The sequence below is a fragment of the Berghia stephanieae genome, chromosome 11, assembly GCF_034508935.2.
Source record: "Berghia stephanieae isolate SIO BIC M18660-M18661 chromosome 11, UCSD_Bste_1.3, whole genome shotgun sequence".
Lineage (NCBI taxonomy): Eukaryota > Metazoa > Mollusca > Gastropoda > Nudibranchia > Aeolidiidae > Berghia > Berghia stephanieae.
Genome location: NC_088370.1, coordinates 5,714,624 through 5,737,123, shown reverse-complemented (window position 1 = coordinate 5,737,123; position 22,500 = coordinate 5,714,624). Strand labels below are relative to the sequence as shown.

The window sequence follows — 22,500 nt, the reverse complement described above, 5'->3', positions numbered from 1 at the left end:
ATTATCTTTAAAAAATTGAATTTCGTAAATTGTTCAATAAAACGATGTAAACTGCCCAAGAAAAAAAAGTTCTACAGGCTAAATATAAAGAATCATCGGGGGAAAAAAAAAAGTGACAGGGAGTATTAGGAATTCTAAAGCTACGTCCCAGCCAGAAATCTGAGATCAATGTCTGAGAATCACATTCTTGTGAAGCCAAAAATGACTAGTAAAATTGGCAAGCACGCACTTGAATATTCAGCACCCCTTATCTGAAACTCCTTTCCGGAGCCAGTAATCATGCAGATTTCTTTTAAAACATCTTAAAACGTTTCTTTTTAATATATAACACTGTAGAATTATATTACTTTGTTTCATACTGCATGTTTGAGTGGTTTGTGTTTGAGTGTAAGTTGTTACTGTTTAGTGCTTTGAGCTTGTTGAGATACAGGGTAAGCTGCTATATAAAAACCTTATATTATTATTATCATTATCATTTAATTTTCCATCACGATTCTCAAGAGATGATGAAGAGGTATTAAAAAAGGAAAGAAGATTATCATTTGGTAACAAAGTCCGTTGAATATTTACTTAATGTTTTTCTGTAGGGACTAAGACATGCTATAGCAAGTAGAAAGTAAACCCAGGACTTTGAGATGTGAACACAACTGGGGTGTAAACCTCGGACTATAGAATATGGACACCAGAGAGAATTGTACACATATTTTTTGAGATGGACACCAGTGGAGAGTGAATCCAGGACTATGGGAGGTGGACATCAGTGGGGAATGAACCTGGGACTAAGGGAGGTGTACACCACTGGAGAGTAAACATGGTACCACAGGATATGGACACCGGTGGGGAGTGAACTCGGGACAATAGGAGGTAGACACCTGTGGGGAGTGAACCCAGGCCTATGAGAGACGGATACTACTTGTGATTTAACTCAAAACGACTGGATTTGAACTCTAGTGGGGAGTGTGCCTGGAGCTATAAGAGGTGGACACCACTGGGGAGTGAACTCAGGATCACCTGATATGGACACCAGTGGGGAATTAACCCGGAACTATGGGAGGTGGGCACCAATAGAGAGTGAGACCAAGGCTATGAGAGGTGAACACCAGTGGAGAGTGAGCACAGGGCTATGAGAGGAAGACACCACTGGGGAGTGAACCTGAGATCATCACCAGTGGGGAGTGAACTCTGGACTACAGGAGGTCGGCACTGATTGGGAGTGAACCCAGGGATTGACACTACTGGGGAGTGAACACAGGACCACCAGATATGGACACCAGTGGGGAGTGAATAACAACAACAACAACAACAACAACAACAACAACAACAACAACAACAACAACAACAACAACAACAACAACAACAACAACAACAACAACAACAATAATAATAATAATAATAACAATAATAATAATAATAATAATAATAATAATAATAATAATAATAATAATAATAATAATAATAATAATAATAATAATAATAAGCATATTTCTATAGCGCCTTTCGTCATAATGGTGATCATTTCAGTTTTAAACTCAATTCTCTTTATCTAGTTCATCCTGACAGAACTCCACACGGATGCCAAGAGCTGCATATATATATATATATATATATATATATATATATATATATATATATATATATATATATATATATATATATATATATAAGTATCAATCCACTATTAAGGTGACCACTGTGAAATGCACCAATTGGAGGACCAAGCATATGTCTTGTTCAAATTGATTAAACTGTTCAATCTTTGTTCAAATGAGTATAGTTTGATTCCCTACAATGATTTATGAACACAATTCTGATGCTTGATGATCACAATGGTATATAGAAAATTACTCGGTCCCCCTAATGTTTTACTAAGTGTTTCTGTAGCTTTAAGGAGACATTTGGTAAAAACATGTTTTTAGGGAGACCACATTAAAAAACCCTTTTAGGGAGCCCAGTATATGTTTATATATGTGTATACCTAAGAGTGCATTTTCAAGTGAGCTACCACCAAATTGTCTAAAATAAAGTAAGTCCTTAAGATTAAGAGCTTCATGGCCATAGTGTCGAAGCTTATCCCAGTCCCAGTGTGCGTAGAGTGAAGTGGCCGAGCAACGCATTTACTAACTCCTGGGAAGGTCCATCCCTCAGAAGGGGCGCTCAGGGAAATAACCTGGGACTCAAACACGGCAAAAAATATTCCCAGTTGCTCCGTGCGCCATTGTTTTTGCAGTCCCCGACCCCTTTAGAAACCTGACGACCCAGGTTAAGATCAGAGATAGAAGGGACCAGGCAGAGGAGTTTATTTGTTGTTGTTGTATACCACTGAATGGACTTGGTTTGTTTTGTTTTGTTTTTAAGGGTTTTACGGCGCTTGCAACACATTAAGGTCATATCAGCGCCAGTAAAAAGGAAGAAAATGGGATAGTAAAAAGTTCTGGAACTACAATTAGAGCACCCAAGAAAAAGTAAGGCAAAGGGGATTTGTTTCAAATAGGAAACAGTAGATTCCAAGAGCCCACTATCAAAGTACTTAGTTTGAGATCACCTAAACGTCTCATTCAGACACAAGCACAGGTCCCAACAAAGAGGGATACACTCAAATGTTTACAAAGCATAAATAATATGTAAACAAAACAATAAAGAGCATAACAGACAGATGATTTACAAGGGAAAAATATAATCTCCCAAAACTCGAACTATACATTTGACTGTTTCCCTCCCAGCCAGGTCCTGGACAAAACCAAGTAATCCCATCCCGAGACAAAGACAGAAAACAAGTTGGAAAACAGACATAGGGGGATAGAAGACGCAACGAGTACGTCCCTGCCCATTATGGGAAGTCGGGAACCCCACCCAGTGAATGGAGTTGGATGGATAGGACAGCAGATCTGATGGACACAATGAACGGCTTCAATCAACATCTCATTCACTTTAACTTGCACAATGCTTGCTTTGGTTTCGTGGTAGACAGTTCGTCTGACGCCCGAGTTGCCAGGGTTCGAATCTATATTTGTGGCGATGCAGAGTCATTGTAAAAGTCTCATTTACAGTCTCACTTGTGTTAATTGGAGTACGTTACTGAATTGTAACAACGTTGTTCTGTTCGTGTCCATATAAATGTACTACCAGCTGCACGTTGAGCTCATTGTGGGTTTTATGATACATCAAGCTCGTGTAAAATTACATTTACATTTGACCGAAAAATGATACATAACGATAGAAGTCTACAAATCATATTGCAGGTTTATTTCAGTTCCAAAAGCCATCACAAACATTCATCCACTGTATCACATAAGTCTTTGGTCACCAAATAAAAGCATGAAGTTTGCTATGTGTACAGTGCAACATAAAAGGATAGAAACAGTTTTACTGATAAAACCCTCAAATGATAACAAACCAATATGTTGTTGCTGGTAAGTTGCTTAATTGCATTTGTTAAAAAGCATAAACTGTGAAGCAAAAGTGTTGAAAATCGTTTGAATAAAGTTTAATGCAAAAAAAAATAATTCTTAAGCACTTTATGCCGTTCTAAGCTGTCGTTGCTGCATTTTTTTTCATTATTAATTATTATTATTCTGATTAAGGATGAGGGGATAAAGAAAGAATGAAATTAAATGCACAGAGGTGTCATTTCTTGACAGTCGCCTCTAAAGATTGCAACTCTTAAAATTATCATAAAAAGAATAGTGAAATTTTACATTAGGTATCTAGAAAATGCTGAACATAAAGCTACATTGGCCAATTAAGTTAGGGTTAGTAGAAAGACTTTTTATTCTGCCATATCTGATTCTTTCAGATAGTTCTACATAGCTGCCAACTTTTCAAAAATAAAATAAGGAACGCTCATTTGGCCCGGGATGAGGGACGATGTGTGCCGAAGCCCCCCCCCCCCCCCCCCCTTCATCGAATCGCAACATATAAAAGTCAGCCTTTTTATATCTATTACTAACACTAACAAGTTTGAGATGACAGAGGCTAGTCCAAATGTTGCTCAATTATCGGGTTTAGTACCAGCACATTTGAATCGTTAAAATGACACTTTCCACAATGATTGTTGTTTTGTTTTTAAGGGTTTTACGGCGCTTGCAACACATTTAGGTTATATCAGCGCCAGTAAAAAGGAAGAAAATTGGATAGTAAAAAGTTCTAGAATTACAGTTGAAGCATCCAAGAGAAAGTAAGACATAGGGGAACTGGGAACAAATAGGGATCAGATGTAGATTCCAAGAGCGTATCACCAATGTACTTAGTTTGAGATCACCTATAAGTCTTATCCGGACACAAGAACAAAATCCAACAAAGAGGAACACACTCAAATGCTTACATTATACATTAAAAAATAACAAATATAGTAATAATACATAACAGAGAGATGATTTACAAGGAAAAAAATATCATCTCCCAAAACAATAAATATGCATTTGACTGCTTCCCTCCCAGCTAGGACTCCGGCGAGGGCCAGGAAAAAAACAAGTAATCTCATTCCAAGACAAAGACTGAAAGCATGTTGGAAAACAGATATAAGGGGATAGAAGACACAGTGTGTACCTCCCTGCCCGCTATGGGAGCTTTCCACAATGAGATCAAAATTCAGAACGGACAATATAAAGAAAGAATTCAACTGCCTCAACTTTGATAAGGACCAATACACAAGAAGCACAATTGTAAAATAAATGAAATAACTTAAGATGGTTAGAAATGCATAACTACCAACCTGGTACATCACTTGAGAGGGCGTTTTGGGGTAAAAATTAGGTGAGTTCAGATAAAAAGTAGACGATTGCATATATGTTTTCTTTCATGCAACATAATGGTCTGTAAGTAGTATACTATAATAGTAGTTATAGTAAAATGCACCTCTAAATATTAGAGAATTCCTACTTCTTTACTTTGACAAGATAAACACACCTAAAAATGGAGTATACTTATTTTTCTTGAACCTAAACCGTTACAAAAGCTTGCTTGAAAAAAAAAAAATTAAAATCAGATGAAGATGTTTTTAAAGGGATTAAATTTATATATTTCATAAATTAATAAAGGGAAATAATCATTGTCATCTTTAATCAATATAAGCAATTGATTTTCTTATTGAATACCTTCCAATCAAAAAGGTGGATTTAATTTTATTCTTAATTAAAATAATATTTGTAACAAATAGTGAAAGTATCAATACTGTCTTAGAATATTCAAAGTATATCGAGGCTAACATCCATATCCTATGCAAATCTCCAATACATTATGAAAGGTTTGAGTAAAATACAGGCGTCATATAAACGAATGGAACTTTTTTAATTGTTGAAAATCATTTATGATAGAGGCATAATTCAAATTAAAGAGCTACACAAATAGAGATTATGCTCTCACTGGACACCAATAATAATGATAATAATAATAACAACAATAGTAGTAGTAGTAATAGTAATAATAATGGATCAATAATAATAATTCATTAGGCTCACATGGCTTTTTTACCACAAATTAGTCAAAAATTACAAAATACGGATTTTGAACTAAAAATAAGCACTTACTGACTCAGGAAGTCAAATACGGAACAAATCCGTTTTTAACAGAACGGTTGACAGCTATGGTTCTACAAAGCATTTGTCTCTCAAGCTGAGCAAATGAATGTTCATATAATATAAAAAAGGATATTGCAATGATGAACAGATTGTACTATATAAAGATAAAACGTTTTTGTAAACCCCCAAAATATGTCAATAACACTATACAATACAATGAATGTAATACAAATCAAATTCATGATTGTCATTACACCGATTGAAACGCTCTTTCCCTTCTATATTTATTTCTTTCATTAAAAATCTTTGTCTTCACCAAACTAATTAGTGTACCTTCAGGATTCCTTTTTGTGAAAATACCCTGTGGTGTTTTAAGAACAGAATAATTTCAGACTTTCTAGGTAATGATCCCCTTGAACCATGTGCTGAAACATCTTCGAAAAAGTTTTTAAAATATGACTTGACTCTATCTGTATCCTCATCTGACCATGACATGTATCTCCGATTTTTGCTTGAATTCCTCTTGGGTTCAGTTTGTTTTGAAGAACACGTAAGCTGATTTGGCACTCCTGCTTCACCATCAAATATTTCTTCTTGATTTGCAGCTGTTACTATGGATGTTCCAAAATTTGCATTTGAGTCTCTATTCACTACAAAGTCATTTGTTTCAATGTTACAATTTCCTTCCCCAGTGACCGATGCTGAGTTATCAATTTGACCCAAAAAATGACCAACTTCTGTTATTTCTCGTATTGCAAGTGGACACTGATAAATGTTTTGATTGATTGATTCACTGTGTCCCATATGTCGATAGAAGACATCTCTCTCGTGTTGTGGGACATCAAGTAAGGCAAATAATGTCGAAGCTCGGTGCCTGAATTTATCAGCTATTAACAACTGGGGTTTCTCTAAATCCTTTACTAAGGAAGTGACATATTTGATGGCAATGTAACCACTTACATGATCTTTGGATATTCCTGTATTTGGAAAAAGAAATGGGTTGTCTGAAATATCAACAGCTTTACGCTCCTGTGCAAGTTTCCTTAAAGGCTGAATTGTGTCATTGGGTATCAACACAGGGACCAACATCTTGCTTCCCTTTCCAGACTGATAGGCCAGCTTATACTTCTCAAGTAACGCTTTTTCCAGAGGATCAGTGACATGTTGTACAAGCTGGGGATCAACCCATACACCTGAATCTGCATCATTCCAGTCTTTTAACAACATCCTTGCGGGTTCTCCGCCTCTCCTCGCATAAAACATTGTAAGCCTAGCTACGATGACATTGCGAAGCCTAACAAACATATGTGAATCAAATAATTGATAATCATCCTCACAAATACGGACCATCTCTTCAGTAATAAATTGCCGTAGCTTCTTTATATCATTCTCTAATGGCATCTCTTTGGGTTTTCTCAAATTTGTTCTCTTTGCTTCACATTGAACTCTGGCTGTAAAAAAAATACTATCCCAATTATAATCCAGGACAGCTTTGAACAAATCTATCTCTGCGGATTCTTCCATTTTGTTTTGCATTATATATTCCCCTTTTAAGAAATTAATTAACTTTTTCAATATAAATCCAATTGAAAGCTTCAAGCCTGCTTTCAATGTCCCATCCTCTTTTTCAAAGTCATTTCAGAAATGGTTTGCGATATTTCATTAAAGTTACAACGCTTCACCACGTCCTCTCCAGAGAAAGAAGGTTGATTTGTTCTCTTCCTAGTTTTTAAAATCAAATTTCCTAAGATGCGTAAATCACTCATTATAACTTTTCTCTCCTTCTTTGAACTTTTACTCCACAATTTTGTTCCTAACAATACTATAGCTTTGTCTGATCGACACAAATTTCCCACTTCATCATTCCGAAATTTGTCAAGAATATTCTCCTTTATTTCTTTACTTGCATTGGGAGCCACGGGATAAAATTTTACAACCCCAGTACACAGAGCATGCTCAGTACTACATTTCTTTTTGTGTTCATAAACCCTTCGTCCAGAGTAAAACCCCTTACAGCCAGCACACATAACAACTTCATGTGACCCTTGTGCTCTCTCACGCATAACTATTGAATTGTTTCTAGTGTTTGAATAAAAAATGCCCTTTTTCTTGAGATTCTCCATTGTTCTATCCCTTTCCTTTACAGGCTGTTTCATGGCCTCTGTAACTTCTGTCTCATCTTTGTGTTTCCTCATCAAATGCCTTGAGAGTTTTGTTTGCAACTGTCCACAGTATGGACAGGGTCTCCTTGGCTTTTTGTATTTCTCTGGAAAAAAAAAGAAGAAAATAAAGCACATCATGCTATGAACTATGAAAATAAATCAATAGACAGATCGTATGCACATCAGCTACATGACAGCGATAGAGAGGAATAGCATTCCAAATATTTAAGGCCTGGACAAGTAACTGTCATAATTCCTTCTTGTTATATACTTTTCTACCATCTATTCCTTTGGAAGAGGTATGTTAGATTTGTGGAGACCTCTGCCACATAACAAATCCAGTGAAAAGACGCCATATTTTTGTTTTGAAATAGAAATAAATAGATCAATCCACCCACTTCACTGGGTTCAGGGTTCCCTCTTCATTATAATCAAAATATGAACATAAATCGGAATAGTAACACATTGAAGTCTCATCTGAATACATAGATTGTCCTTTGTTGTTTCAGCGAAAAATCAGACAGAATGTCAAAAGAATTTTAGGTTTTTCCCCAACCACCCCTTGGAGGGATCAGTATCAGCGGAATGGTAAGCGTCATGTTTTTTACGTTGAGCAACAAAATTTACTCCAAATGCTTCACTCGACCCAGGCGGAAAAGCAATCAAGAATAGACCCAAGTCCTATCCAAAGACTAACATTTCATTTAAGTTTATTGTAGGCCCTTGGCCAATCGACAAAATTCAATTCACATAAATTATTTACAACAATCAGAAATTAATTATATCAATAATAGTAATAGAATGCAATGAAGGCAATATCATAATAATAATAATAATAATAATAATAATAATAATAATATAATAATAATAATAATAATAATAACAGTAGCGGCAATAAGTAACAATTAATATAGTAACAAAAGTAATAATAGACTATAGTTCATAGTCATAACAATGACTTTCTTTGTCATTGAGGGAGTGAGAAAACATCACCGGCTGGCAGAACAAACAGCCGACATCAATCAAACGTCCTCCAGACCGGTTGAGCATCGGCTTCATTAATTCCTTAAAGACTTCCCCCCAACTGCCTGAACGATGCTGATGCCCAGACAACTTAATCCTGATTTATATTTTGTGGGAATGAAATATGACATGTATATGCCGGAAATATTTCAATAACAAACACACTGTTCAGATAGAAAATATTTGAGTCTTGCCTTTGTTAATTGACACAGGTAAGTTAGGAAAATAAATGCTAGTAAAAACGATCAGCAAGTTCGTGAACACTGCTTCTCAACTCGAACATATGTTTTCATCAAATCTACACACATCATGTTGTGAGCTGAATTTTAATGATCTCAGTTGTCATTGAAAGGACACCCAAGAATTTTAGAATAAAGAAAAATATTGAACCTGGAAGTCAAAAGGGTTTGTAGCACAGCAGACATTATCAAAGTATAATTTTAGTACCGACAAATTAAAAAGAAAATGTGCTTTTCTTTAAATGCTCCCAATCATCATATACTGTTTAGGTTGCAAGATTAATAAAAATGTTATCTACTCTGATTCTCGTTAAGTTTCCAGCTGGTCTGTGAAAAAAAGCCTTAAGCATCATAGAAATACAAAGAAACAGTTTTAATATATAGATGGGTTGTAACAAAAAAACCATTTTAACACTTACAATACAAGCAATTTAAGTCTATTACAGACAAAAAAACCCCCAATAAAATAAACATGAACATTTTTATGGCTGGTTTCACTGATATCACTCACACATTGGGGTTTCAGATTCTAAGATGTCCACCCTATCAAATTTGGATTTGTGCTTGTTATGTAAATGGTAGCGTATTTTGCGACGCAGCACTGCCAAAACAGAAAAAAATGCAATAACACAAATGCAGCACCATGGAGGGGTGGAAGTTTTCTTTTAAAAGGAATGGGTAAATTAAAATTGATCCCACAAATATCAAAGGAGAAGAATGACAAAAAAATGACTCACCATTGCACGTAACACGTCGGTTTGCAAGTGTATAGCATTCGGGTTGAACCTGGGTCCCAGACTGGCAACGAGGTTCAGTCTGTGATAGTTGTGGATGAGGCTCTGACTGAGTTGGGGAATGAGCACTAGGTTCCAGAGACAATGATGTACTCAGCATTGGGTACCTCACAGAGTACGTAGAGGAATCAGACTCGGAGTCAGCAACAAAATCGGGACCCTGTATATTTTGTGGAAAAGATGACAGATCAATCAATTTATTCATGTTGACAATAAACATGAAGAGCCATTGTTTAATAATCCAACTAAACAATTAGCTGGTTAATAATGCAAGTATAATAAAAAAGAGTTGAGAAAGGCAGACATATTGTCTAAGTATTTAATATGTTCAACTGTGCTTGGATAAATATAGATACACCAACCAGGGTTTCAGTAAACCGTTTTTAACCAACTCTTTAAATCCTACACCAGGACCAACAACTACAAAACAATTTTTTATATCACTACGATTCTGGACATATAAACGGTTGTCATTGCAACAATATGAACTTCCTAACCTTGCAACTGCAATATAGTTAACAAAAAAAGTTGATAAACATTACGATGCAAGAGAATTTGGACAAAATGCGAGATCAAAAGTATAATCCCAACAGAAGCTATTTTAATTTTTCCTGGAAACGCATCATTTTCACATTTTGTCAAATAAAAAACAAACGACTTCAAATGTGAATGGCTCATCAATGAATATCACTTCAAAATATAACGAGGAAGGTTTAAAATAGTGTTATTGTTGGCGAAGTCCACTGCAAAGAAAAATTTTTAACAACAAAAAACTAGGAGATCTCACTGGTGTAAAACAGTGTTGTCCTTGTCCTGAAATATTGTATTGCGCCTAACAGACTGCAGGTCTCATCTTTTGTGGCAAATGTGTTTTGTCCACCACAAAATATGGTGATGTGAAGCATTTTGAGCATGGTGCCAACTGTGGATAAACGCTATACAAATGTTATGATTTTATTTTAATGTACATACTTACCACAAATGAATCATGTGATATGGAACTTTGTTCTGCATCACTTTCAGGCTCTGAGTTGGAGTCTATATAGAAAATAAAAACAACAAAAAAAAGCTGAAGACTATCATGTGCAAGTTTTTCTCTAAACTCTTAAACAAAAAATCATGCCATCTTATGCTGTAAAAGGATTTTTTAAAAATTATTTACCTTATGACTATTGTCCTTTGAAAAAAAAAGAAAATTAAGTCCGAAACCTTCTGGCTATTTTCTTTTAAATTTCAAGAACGTCAGAGTTGGCAAGGGAGGACGGAAATATAATTCCAGAAACCAATCTGTCTATAATCATATCCATATGATAGTTTTTCGTTCAAGATTCAGGTACAGTCCACTTAGGATAATCGCAATACCTTGGGATCATCGAAAATGTTGGGATTAACCGAAATTCAGTTTCCTGTCCACTATTTCAACATTTTACACATTTATTGTCAACTCAAACCAGTAAATAATATTCTTAGTCAACCACATATAGAGCAATTTGATTGAAACAAAAACCATATGGCAGCCCCGTGTAGATTTGTCAACCAAAAGCAGCTATGAAGCAAGCCGATATCTTATTCAGATTGGAAGAAGTTTCAATCTTTTTTCTCAACAATTCAACATTTGTCAGAGTTAAAGAGATTAGCCTTAATGAGAGACAATAAGCTCTCACCAAACTCATTGGTCACAATGCACAGTTGTTAATCCTAAAACAAAGGATATCGCTCAGTCTCTCTCTTATAACTGTCATTTATAACCTGTTGTCAAGATTATGACCAGCCCCACCCCTCTTCTATTTAATGGCCACCGATGACGTCACAAACCCATACTGCAGAGCCCCGCCCTCTTTCGACTCTAACAGAGTGGTGACACACTACTGTAGCATTAAATCCTGCAATCATTGCTTAGGAAATATTGTGATTAACCGAAAGTTGCGATTAAATGAGTTGCAATTATCCGGAGTGGACTGTAATAGTATTACACATCATGACTCAAAAAAAAAAAAAAAAAGCAAACTATGTGTACCTAAATGTTATTCATTTCCTCATCAAATTACATTCTTACCATTAACATCATAGATCACATCAAAAGGGTTGTCTGGATTGACAGCAAGACATTTTTCAGGATTTTTAAAGCTCAAATCTCTCTGATCTGAAGTTACAAAAGAAATAGCATATTCTCAACATTAAACTATGATTTTGTGATGGCTGTGATATGGCATACTGTATGCATAAAGCAAGATGCAAAGACAGGTTTAAGTTTAAATTATTTTATATTCTTTTCAAAAATCCATTCTAGTTTTGCCAAAATAAAATAAACACGAGAAGTGTTGAGTTGGATAGCGCTAAAACTAAAAGTAGTAGTGGTAGTAGTAGTAGTATTAGTAGTAAACGACAGATCTTACTCACTAGTGTGAATCTACAGTCTACAGAAGTTCACGAATTATCTGACTCCACTTCCAAATGACTGACTGACAAGTGACAATCATCAATCGGTGTGTGATGTCTACCCTATTGAAAATCTTAAATCAACTGTGATGTAATAAGAATGGCCAATAACTTACCATTATAATTATCTCGGTGTCTCTTCAATGATGCCTCCAGCATCAATTTACCCCACGATGCCATAGACGTCTAGTTTGGAACTCAGCAAGTGACGAAAAAATACTTGCGGCTATAGAGAGGACGTCCGTCGGCCACTCTCTTTGTAAGTCAGTAGTCAGTGGTTATCAGATATCCTTGGTTCTTGAAAAATATAGAAACACAGCGGTTCATTTAAAAAGACTCTTTTGTAGATCAAGTTATAATGTTAGGTATTGCACTTTAAAATCTCTTCAGACATAGAACGGGTCAACTTGACGTCTAGACCAAATCATTTCGAAGATCGATATGGCAACAGCAACGCCTGGAATGGAGGATTTAAATGCGGCATCTGACGATTCTACTGCTATGACAGAAGATGCTCCATTTCACGACGTCGAGATGGCTTCAACTGGCATCAGGCATCAACATGCTACTCAATAATGGGTTTGATGAAGCGTTTGACTAAGAACTAAAGGCCGAGCTGATAACTGATAACCACCTAAATTGACTAAACATACGTTTCACGAAAAAAAGAGTTACTATGTTTGCTTGTCTCTTGTCACCAAGATAAGAATCCGGACCAAGATTCGATAAATCTGTTTCTAAAAATAGATTATAATTCGTATATCTTGTTCATTCCTCAGTTCATCAACTTTCACACAATTTTATATTAGGTTTTCATTACTATAAAAATCCATATAATGCTCTAGAATTTTAGAGAAAATTTCGGAAAGATATATTGCCTCACTATTGAAATATATCGATGAAAACACTGGTACCCCTATTGTACTTTTTTCAGGCGGTCACCTTATTGACCAACGTGAAAATTTAGGCATAACTCTTCTTACTGTGGTGTTTAACAAATAACTTCAATACTATGATTTACAATTATATATCCTTGATGGTTGGGTTGACAACCTTAAACTAAAAATAGAAAAGTGAATGTGCTAGAGGTCAAATCAATAGGGGGACCGGATTTTGGTCTCCCTATTGGTAAAGTACTGTAAAATGAACTAATAGGGGTACCAAAAGTCTCCCTATCCGGTATTAATACATATATATATATATATAAATATATATATATATATGGTCTCAACTTACCCAGAGACGGACAAGGCGATACTGTTGGTCAGAGGCTTGTGGCACACTGGACAATGACCTGGCACTACCATGGTGTCCTTGGATTTTGATTGGGTAGACTACATAGATTGAAAAAAATATATAAAATTAATTAAATTAAAACAAATGAAAAAGGCAGGTAGTTTAGTTGAAGACCAAAAACATAAAAAACAAATAAATATAGATCTATAAAAGTTCTTAAAAACTAGTACAATTGATAAGCTCTTTGGTCATACACTTAAACAGAATCTTATCCTCCTAGAATGTAGCTTATCAATTGTACATCAGAATATGATAAGTACTTTTCACATATCATCACAAAACATCAAACCAATTTGCAAATTCAATGAGTGAGAAGAGGAGACAGCCACCCTATCCTATCGTTAACATAAGTCATGGTCTCACTGACCTTTTTTTGATTTAGCAGGCATTTTTCATATCATTTATATGGGTTGTTCAAAAATACATTTCGGAAATGTTCTAAATGATCAATATTATGTATATTTTAAAATAAAATTACGGTTGACCCAAGCCAAAATGCTCTAAAACTATACAAGTTAGAACTCTTCTGATGTCTTCATCATATTTTCTGAGAAATTTACCATAAAATTGCCAAATTTCATTATCATATTCCATGATACAGCACAAGCCAGAATAAGACGCAGAAAAAGCGTCCAATATTTTTCGGGGTTTTTTCTCTTTGTGAGTCATCCAAATAAATGACACCTTTGAAACTGCATAGCTTTTTTAAATTTATGAATAGATTTTCAAAATGGAACTGTGTTTTCAGTCCACCAGTGGACTGAATACACAGCTGTGTATTCAGTCCACCGGAAGAGATTATAATTATAAGGGCTAAACTGTTTGACTGAGCACGAGAAGGTGAGGTGGCCGGCTGATTTAGCATAGCGTAACTAACCGGGGTCGGGTGGGATAGGTGTTCAAGCTCCTTTCTAGGCATAATATTTTCTTTCTTTCTTTCTTTTTTTTTCATTTATTTTTTTTTTTTGGTACTCCCTTGGCAAACAAATCTTAATTTTCAACTTCAACACGTTGACACCATTCCTAGTGACTTGAAAAGTTTGAACGACATTTAACATTGTTTATATTTGATATTTATTTATTTTTACTCACTTTTAATATTAATATTTTGATTTAGAACACAGTGAGACGTCAAAATTTATTGCCTTGTGCTTTCCTTGTATGTGACAATATGAGTCGGTTAAAAAACGAAACAAAATCAAACAAACAAAATTTTTTTTAAAAAAAGAAAGAAAACAAAACAAAAAAATGTTAAGAGAACAACTTTATAGTTATAGGGTCTTGGATATGTTTGAGGGATCATCAGAGAGAGAGAGAGAGAGAGAGAGAGAGAGAGAGAGAGAGAGAGGAGAGAGAGAGAGAGAAGAGAGAGAGAGAGAGAGAGAGAGAAAGAGAGAGAAGAGAGAGAGAGAGAGAGAAGAGAGAGAGAGAGATAGATAGGGCTAGTAGAAAGGAAGAAATGGGATACCAGTAAACTTCAACTTCAACACGTTGACACCATTCCTGGTGACTTAAGAAGTTTGAACGACATGTAACATTTTTCTTATTTATTTACTTTTACTCACTTTTAATGTTATTATTTTAATTTAGAACGAGACGTCAAAATTTATTGCCTTGTGCATTCCTTGTACGTAACAATATGAGCCAGGAGAAAAACGAACAAAACAAAAAAGGAAAACAAAAAGTTAGAACAGCTTTATAGTTATAGGGTCTTGAATATGACTGAGAGAGAGAGAGAGAGAGAGAGAGAGAGAGAGAGAGAGAGAGAGAGAGAGAGAGAGAGAGAGAGAGAGAGAGAGAGAGAGAGAGAGAGAGATTAGAGATAAAGAGAGAGAGTCGGACTAGTAGAAAGGAAGAAATGGGATACCATTTTTAAAAAATTCTAGTTTTACAAGAAATGATAGACAATGAACAATAGACGAGCTCTACAAGCCAAAGGACTAGGAATGATTGGAAAGAAAAAGATGTTGGAGGAAGACAAAGTCAAGACTGCCCGGGGGGTGGGGGGCACAGGCAAGCTCGAGGCCAGTGATCAATGTGAAAAGTGGCCAAATAGAACCTTCTTTGGGCAAACAATACCAAAACTCTGATCTCCTTGGAAAAAATCATTGGTTTTGATAATCACAAAAAATTCTGACTCGGAAAAATAGATATAAATGTTCAATTTAAATTAATTATAGAAACATTATTCTCTGTGTAGCCAATTTTGGCCAAATCGGTCAGGCCAATGGCTATCTAACAGCCACGGTAAGAATCTCGGGCTCCCGATTTCGAGCAACTCTCAATCAAGACTTTCCGAGAGTAAATAAAACGCTGTAAATGATATTATTATGCCGTCAAATTGCCATAAATTTTATGCCTGTCCATTTTTGATGATGCCTAACCGATAATAGGCTCAGTATTAATGTGGTCAATATTGAGGTAAGTATCGACGATATTTGGTCCTTTTAAAATATTTTTATTTCCAGTGGACTGAATACACAGCTGTGCTTTCAGTCCACTGGTGGACTGAAAACACAGTTCCTTTCAAAATTCAAAAAGACTTTTACTCAGTGGAGACAGGGCTTTGATTTAAACGTAGTATTTCCCACAAAAATTAGGGGAGCGGAAAATTTCATAGTCATTGCTATATATGTACGATAAGGTGCAAAATAGTCTCCAGACGGGTCATACAGAAGAATTGTACAAACCTGTGGTGGTTGTGGAATGGGTAGAGCTGTGAGGGAGGGGGCATGTGTGTCAGTAGCATGCCACCATTCCAAGAATTGAAGGAAAAATACACTGACAGACACACTGTAAGACAAACAGGCAGCTGCCATTGTGGTTGACAACCTGATGAATCGAGTCAGTCTGTCATGGAGGCTGTGAAAACAGGGACATTGATTCAATACTTCACAACAATGATGATATATAGATATATATATGTTGATCTAAATCATATCTTAGCCACAATCTACAATATGCTTAGATTTTTTTAAACCCAAAAAACTCGCCTTCCGCAGGCCTCTACTGCTGTATAACTTGCAACCTGATATACATAGGAACTCGAGTAAATCTCAGTCTTGTGATTATATGGACAGTATTCAAAGACAAGTGGGCTATCCCATAATATTTTAAAACTCATATATGTCCATCATCTCTCACTTAATTTTTAAAAGTCTAGGCCAAGTTTCGGAGAGCACACAGTGTCCCAATGTCAGTGCTTTATATTTATCCTTTTAATCTTAAAATATAAATGGTTTTTATATAAAAGATGTCTAAAATAGTAAAAAATGGCATTCGAGTGACTTTTGGAGAACACTATTTTATACTGCAGTTATGCCACTCGTCCTTGAAGCCAACCGTAAAATAGCACTGTCAAAATGTAATCTTTTCACTTTTATTGAATAAGGGAGACAACTTGTAAGCAATTGATGACTGCATTATTATTACTTATGAATGAGTAGCATCCCTTATTGTCTGTCACCATGAATAAACAAAAAAAAAACGGTAATAACAATAATAATAATAATTATTATTATTAGTAGTAGTAGTAGTATTAGTAGTAGTAGTAGTAGTAGTAAGTAGTAGTAGTAGTAGTAGTAGTAGTAGTAGTAGTAGTAGTAGTAGTAGTAGTATAGTAGTAGTAGTAGTAGTAGTATAGTAGTAGTAGTAGTAGTAGTAGTAGTAGTAGTAGTAGTAGTAGTATAGTAGTAGTAGTAGTAGTAGTAGTAGTAGTAGTAGTAGTAGTAGTAGTAGTAGTAGTAGTAGTAGTAGAGTAGTAGTAGTAGTAGTAGTAGTAGTAGTAGTAGTAAGTAGAGTAGTAGTAGTAGTAGTAGTTAGTAGTAGTATAGTAGTAGTAGTAATAGTAATAATAATAATAATAATAATAATAATAATAATAATAAATAATATAATCCAACCTTCCGTCCAGGTGCAAACTCTCCTCTGCCCCAGCCTTTATCAAGTTCATACTCTCGTCGTCCATGGCTCGTGTCAACTCAACCCCTGCCAAGTGCAGAGCAGGAGAGTGCCAGCGTCCATTGCGTAGCATGTATGACATCTGGTACAAGAGGCTAACAAACTCCCAGGAAGACCTTAAATGTGGGTATACACACAGATATAGCACTGACAGACGTTGAGGGAGGGTGAAGTTAGCCTGCAATGGAAGATAACAATATACGTGATCCTCCACCACAATTTGGTATTATTATTATGTGAACTAGATGGTGAAAAGTGAACTTCAGTTAGAGACCGAAAACATGAGAATTTTTCCTTTTTACTTTAACTACCCGAACTTTTGACACAATGCAGAATTATCTGGCATAATTATAAGGAAATATGTTAAAACAAAATTTGACACGTTTGCCCAATGTGAGTGATCTCCCCTTTATTAGCTGACAACAATGATGAAGATTGATGTCAATATAAAGTGAATGGAAAAAAAAAGAGATGATCATTCAGTCTCTCTACAACAAAGGAATTGTAAAATCCAATGCATTATTCCCACTTCGAAAATGATGTATTTCTGAAGGAATCCAGCAAAGGCTATAAAGTAAGTTAGTGGAATGTCAAAATAAATGTGTTAGAGATGATTGGATGCGATTTCTTATTTCACCAACTGAAACATAATGTTTTGCAGTAAAAAATGAAATATTAAACCATTTCAAAGGGGAAGAATTGAAATGTATTCACAAGCATTTTTTTCTGGGGAAGGTCCTTTATAAGGAGAAAAACTGAACGGGAATTTCCAAACCTGATCATCGGACGAAAAACAAAAAACAAAGGCACATTCAATGGTTTTGGACCACCAAAAGTCTGATATATGAGGAATCTTATGAGTTCAATGTAGCCCCATTTTCATACATTGGAACCTTTGTATAACTACTACATTGGTCGTTTTGTGAGCACCCCAAACAAAGTTTCAAATCACATTAACGCAAATTTTTACCAAAACATGTTAGTTCTGTAAAAAAATGCTCTATATCTGAATAAGAGCCCTCTAAAAAACAATCAGAAAATCTAAAGGGCCACATAAAAGAAAAAAAAATTAAGAGCAATTCATGAAATGAAGGCTTTAACTACAATTTTCAATTTTGTCGTCAACCTTTTCTTATCATGTCAATAATTTTTAAAATAGCATTTTTAAAAAATTCAACTACTGTTTATAATAGAAAACTGTGAACAATGGAATGGAAATATAAATTCTAAAATTCTGCTACTGGTGCTACAGTTTTATTATGACCTTTCATTATCTATAGGTCTAGCAAGTGATTTGTATTGTGTGAAATAGATATTTGATTTCATTCGGCATTCGAGATAAATGAGGCACTGAGATATTATCCATGATAAAATTTGCATTCTATTAATTTCTATAAATGTGAACATTTATTTTATTTCTTAAATGATATATGTGAGTGCATGCGTACCTGTAACAAAGATTTCCATTTGATACTGGGATATTTGTACTGAAGATCTTCAAACATGGCATCCATCTTTGTTCTTAGATAGGGTATCAATACCTGCCAAGAAAACAAAACACCCAATATACATAATATTCAATACCTTTCTGTTTTGATTACTATTGCAATATTTGGAAAATAAATTCTTAACATTGATTTTATAATCATATAATCATTATTTGACATCCAAGGGTTTTACTCCATAATCCTAGACAAGAAACAATGTTTCTGAATCCAGTGGTCATTGTCTAATAACCAACTTTTTAATAGCTCACTTGACATATCCTGTTTTTCTAGTGTAAAAAGAACTTTTATTATTTAAAACACACCTCTAATATCCTATTTCTTTGATTAACAGCCCACTATTTTACTTCTGAATACATAATGGAGCAACATAATCTGATCAAATTTTCTTACAAATATAGAATGAAAATTGAGTTCATAGACACTCATCTGTTTACTATAAAATCATATCTCTTGCGAGTATACATAATGAGCCAATGACCAACTCATACCCTCTGACCATTATACATGTTAGTTCAAAGAGACCAAGTGTCCCATATCTGTCAGACTAATTGTCGATGAGTGATGCAAGTCATGTATGCACTTTGTCCTGGATTCAAGGGTATTTCAAAAGATAAAATCATTCATGATCTCGACAACTATTACATCCTATGACTACATTGTTATGTACGATTGACTACCAAGTGGTAAGGGATAAAAAGTGTAATTTTTTATTTTCTGCGCAGTCTAAATTTGTTTACCCTTCAACCTGAAACAAAACTAAGAAGTTAATACCAATACTTTTGAAAGTAGTGCTTGGAAATCAATTTCAGAAATTAATGGGCGAAACATAATTAATTCTTCCTGCCACTTAATTTTCAATGTTAACCCCTCTTCCCAGGCCTTGTTATTTTCGCCATAACTTGTAGTATAAAGCAATCAGATTAAATATGTGTCTCTGTGGTGTAAAGGTAAGGTCCTTGACATTCAACAAGACCTAAATTAGGGTAGATGGATCAAGCTGAGGATTAGACATCTAAACAGAATGCCTTGAGAAAGGGTGTTTTGAGTATTTTTCTTCATCAATTTTGGTGTTTCCCTTGAATTCTTCCAAAAACTGTACTAACCCCTAACAGATTGTGTGTTAAATGAACATGCTCCCTCCTCAGATGATTTGTTTTTAAATTATAGAAATTACTGGGAATAAATGAAAAGTTAGGGGGTCTTTAAACTCTTTCAGGATTGAAGACATAGTACGTGAAATTTATTGTTACTGTTATACTGATTAAAAAAAGGCATAATTTCTTTCATCAATTCTTTTTAAAATGATTATCATAAGGAAATTCTTTTATAAGATTTTCTTTTTTTAATTATAGACTGAAAGAAAAATTCACTTCTTACCAAACATGCAAGGGAGCGAACTCTTGAGCCATTCCCTAAAGGCCCTTTTTCAAGATTCTCTCCACTTGAGGTTCTTTGTAAACCATAAAAGTTTTCAGCGAAAGATGAACCTGCAATTGCAATCATATATCGATTACAACCTATATATCATCCAACTGGAGAATAATTGTGCTTAATACAAATGGACAAGACTTAAAAAGCCTGGTCTTTCCAGTGGAATTTAAACACACATGAACCCATGTTCAAAGGCCAATATCATACTGTTGCACATCCATTATTTCCATTCTTGCTTATATCAAATGTCACTTTAAAATGATCTGAAATTGATTAAGTAATCTTGTGTTTACTCGCATATCAATTTCTGGCTAAAGTAATAGTAATTTCACTAAATTCCCTCTAAAATGTTTGTTTCAAAACTCAAATCTGGAGAGAGAAATCCAAATTTAGTCATTTTGGCCTCAAAAACTATTGTAAATACCGATTAAATCTGTACAAATGTCATATGTCTGGTATGTTACTAGAAGACTTCAGCAGCAATCAAATTATGTACCTGGCTTTAGGCAACATAAAGTCTCGACTCCCATGCAGATGATGGCATGAGATCTCTTCGCAAAACAGGAGACACTCATATAGTGCCTAACACTAATATCAAGTCACTCAGAGAGATGATTTACAGAATAATTTTTTTTAATGTATCATCTCTAAAAGAAAAGCAGCCTCACTCATATCCATTCCCACACAAAAGGGTCTCCTGAGCACAACCAGTTAATCTCATTCCAGGAGAAGAAGAAAAACCACACAAAAAGAGGGAATCAAAGACCCTATTACTGCCCATACCAACGGCCTACAATTACAACTTAATAAAAGCGGATGATCAGATTTCATTAGAAATAATTCACTACATAGTTATAAAAAGCTGGTCTGGTTGCCTTTAACAGCACTTTAATATGCTATCAAATTTATTTTTTTTAATTTACCTTTTTTTTTTTTGGTTGGGGGATTCAAAAAAAATTATGAGGAAAATTCAATAGATGGTTTGGTCCCAAGAGCAGGATAAGAGATTGGAAGAAAAAGGCACTCACCCCAAACCTTTAGATAATGGTGCTGCACTAGAGTATCCAAAAACAAAAATATTTCGTCATAAAACCTTAGAAATGGACCAAGTTGTGGAGGATACTTTTCAGCTAGTACCTGTTAGATTGAAGAGGCATTAAACACATTAGGGTAAATATTAGGCTGAAGTTGTTAATCTAAAAGTAATGAACAAAAATTAATAAAATGGTCAAAAACATACATAAAAAATACTTATGGCTAAAAACTGCCCTCTTAGTCTTAGAGTTTCACATTGTGCTTCACTAACATAGTAAATGCTCCATTCAGCTACTTAAACAGAATGAACAAAATAAACTCTCTGGAGGGTGTAGTTTGCATCAGGCAACAAAAGTATATTAATAATTTATAATGCATGTTTAAAATATCCCTCCTATTTTCATTTATCCTCCTCTTGCTTAATCACTCTCAAAACACACACACACTTGCACACATACACACTCATATGCATGTATGCATGCATACAAGTATTATACATACATACAATATATAAACAAAACCTAGACCAAAACAATTCTAAATTACCTTGACAACATGTTTGAAGGCAGGTCTGATGGTGGCTGTCAGATTTTCTTGAGCCAGAACTTCAAAGACGCTGGGCTTATTTGGATCAGGCAGTCTTGTTGATGTCAGATGGGCGGCATGCTCTGCCATAGCTATTGATCAGCTGTTCACAACATGAAGAGTATAGGTAAGAAATGTAGGTTGCGAACAAATCTTTGACAGTTTCAATGAGCGGACATTGAATGAACTGCTTTATAATGCATCAATGGTCAAATGAGGTAGTAATAAAAGGTTATTGCATGCTGAATGCAACATCAAAAAGGCGGATTTTCAATGTAAACAAACTGACAAAACATGACTCAAAAAGGACCTAAGTGCGGGAGGGGGGGTTTACCCCCCCCCCCCCCCCCCCAGTTTCCAGTATTCAGTATATCATCATCATTAGGCTTGACATCTAAAGAAATGCAACAAAAAATACTTGTCATAGCGTTGTAAGTTTGTTGGTGTTGTGCTAAATGTCAACCGTCTTTTTTAACGTGGCAAAACTTGACAGAATTTGACTCCTGTCTAAT

General features: G+C 35.0%; 2 protein-coding genes across 2 annotated transcripts in view; both read right to left on the bottom strand.

The window, feature by feature from the left end:
• LOC144957349 (peroxisome assembly protein 12-like) overlaps positions 1-22,500 on the bottom strand; it is a 25,987-nt gene that overhangs the window by 778 nt on the left and 2,709 nt on the right. The window contains exons 2-8 of the mRNA XM_078888525.1: positions 21,950-22,091; positions 21,397-21,505; positions 20,315-20,424; positions 18,878-18,970; positions 17,372-17,607; positions 16,160-16,331; positions 13,410-13,507 (exon numbers count right to left, since the gene is read on the bottom strand). Coding sequence (XP_078744651.1) covers positions 13,410-13,507; positions 16,160-16,331; positions 17,372-17,607; positions 18,878-18,970; positions 20,315-20,424; positions 21,397-21,505; positions 21,950-22,078 — 947 coding nt within the window. The 5' untranslated portion in view covers positions 22,079-22,091. The remainder of the gene's footprint in view (positions 1-13,409; positions 13,508-16,159; positions 16,332-17,371; positions 17,608-18,877; positions 18,971-20,314; positions 20,425-21,396; positions 21,506-21,949; positions 22,092-22,500) is intronic.
• Positions 601-10,778, bottom strand: LOC144957071 (uncharacterized). The gene is made up of 4 exons (XM_078888037.1): positions 10,711-10,778; positions 9,678-9,894; positions 7,199-7,782; positions 601-666 (listed from the first exon to the last, which is right to left on the bottom strand). The coding sequence occupies exons 2-4, from the start codon at positions 9,832-9,834 to the stop codon at positions 601-603; spliced, it is 807 nt and encodes a 268-aa protein (XP_078744163.1). The 5' UTR covers positions 9,835-9,894; positions 10,711-10,778.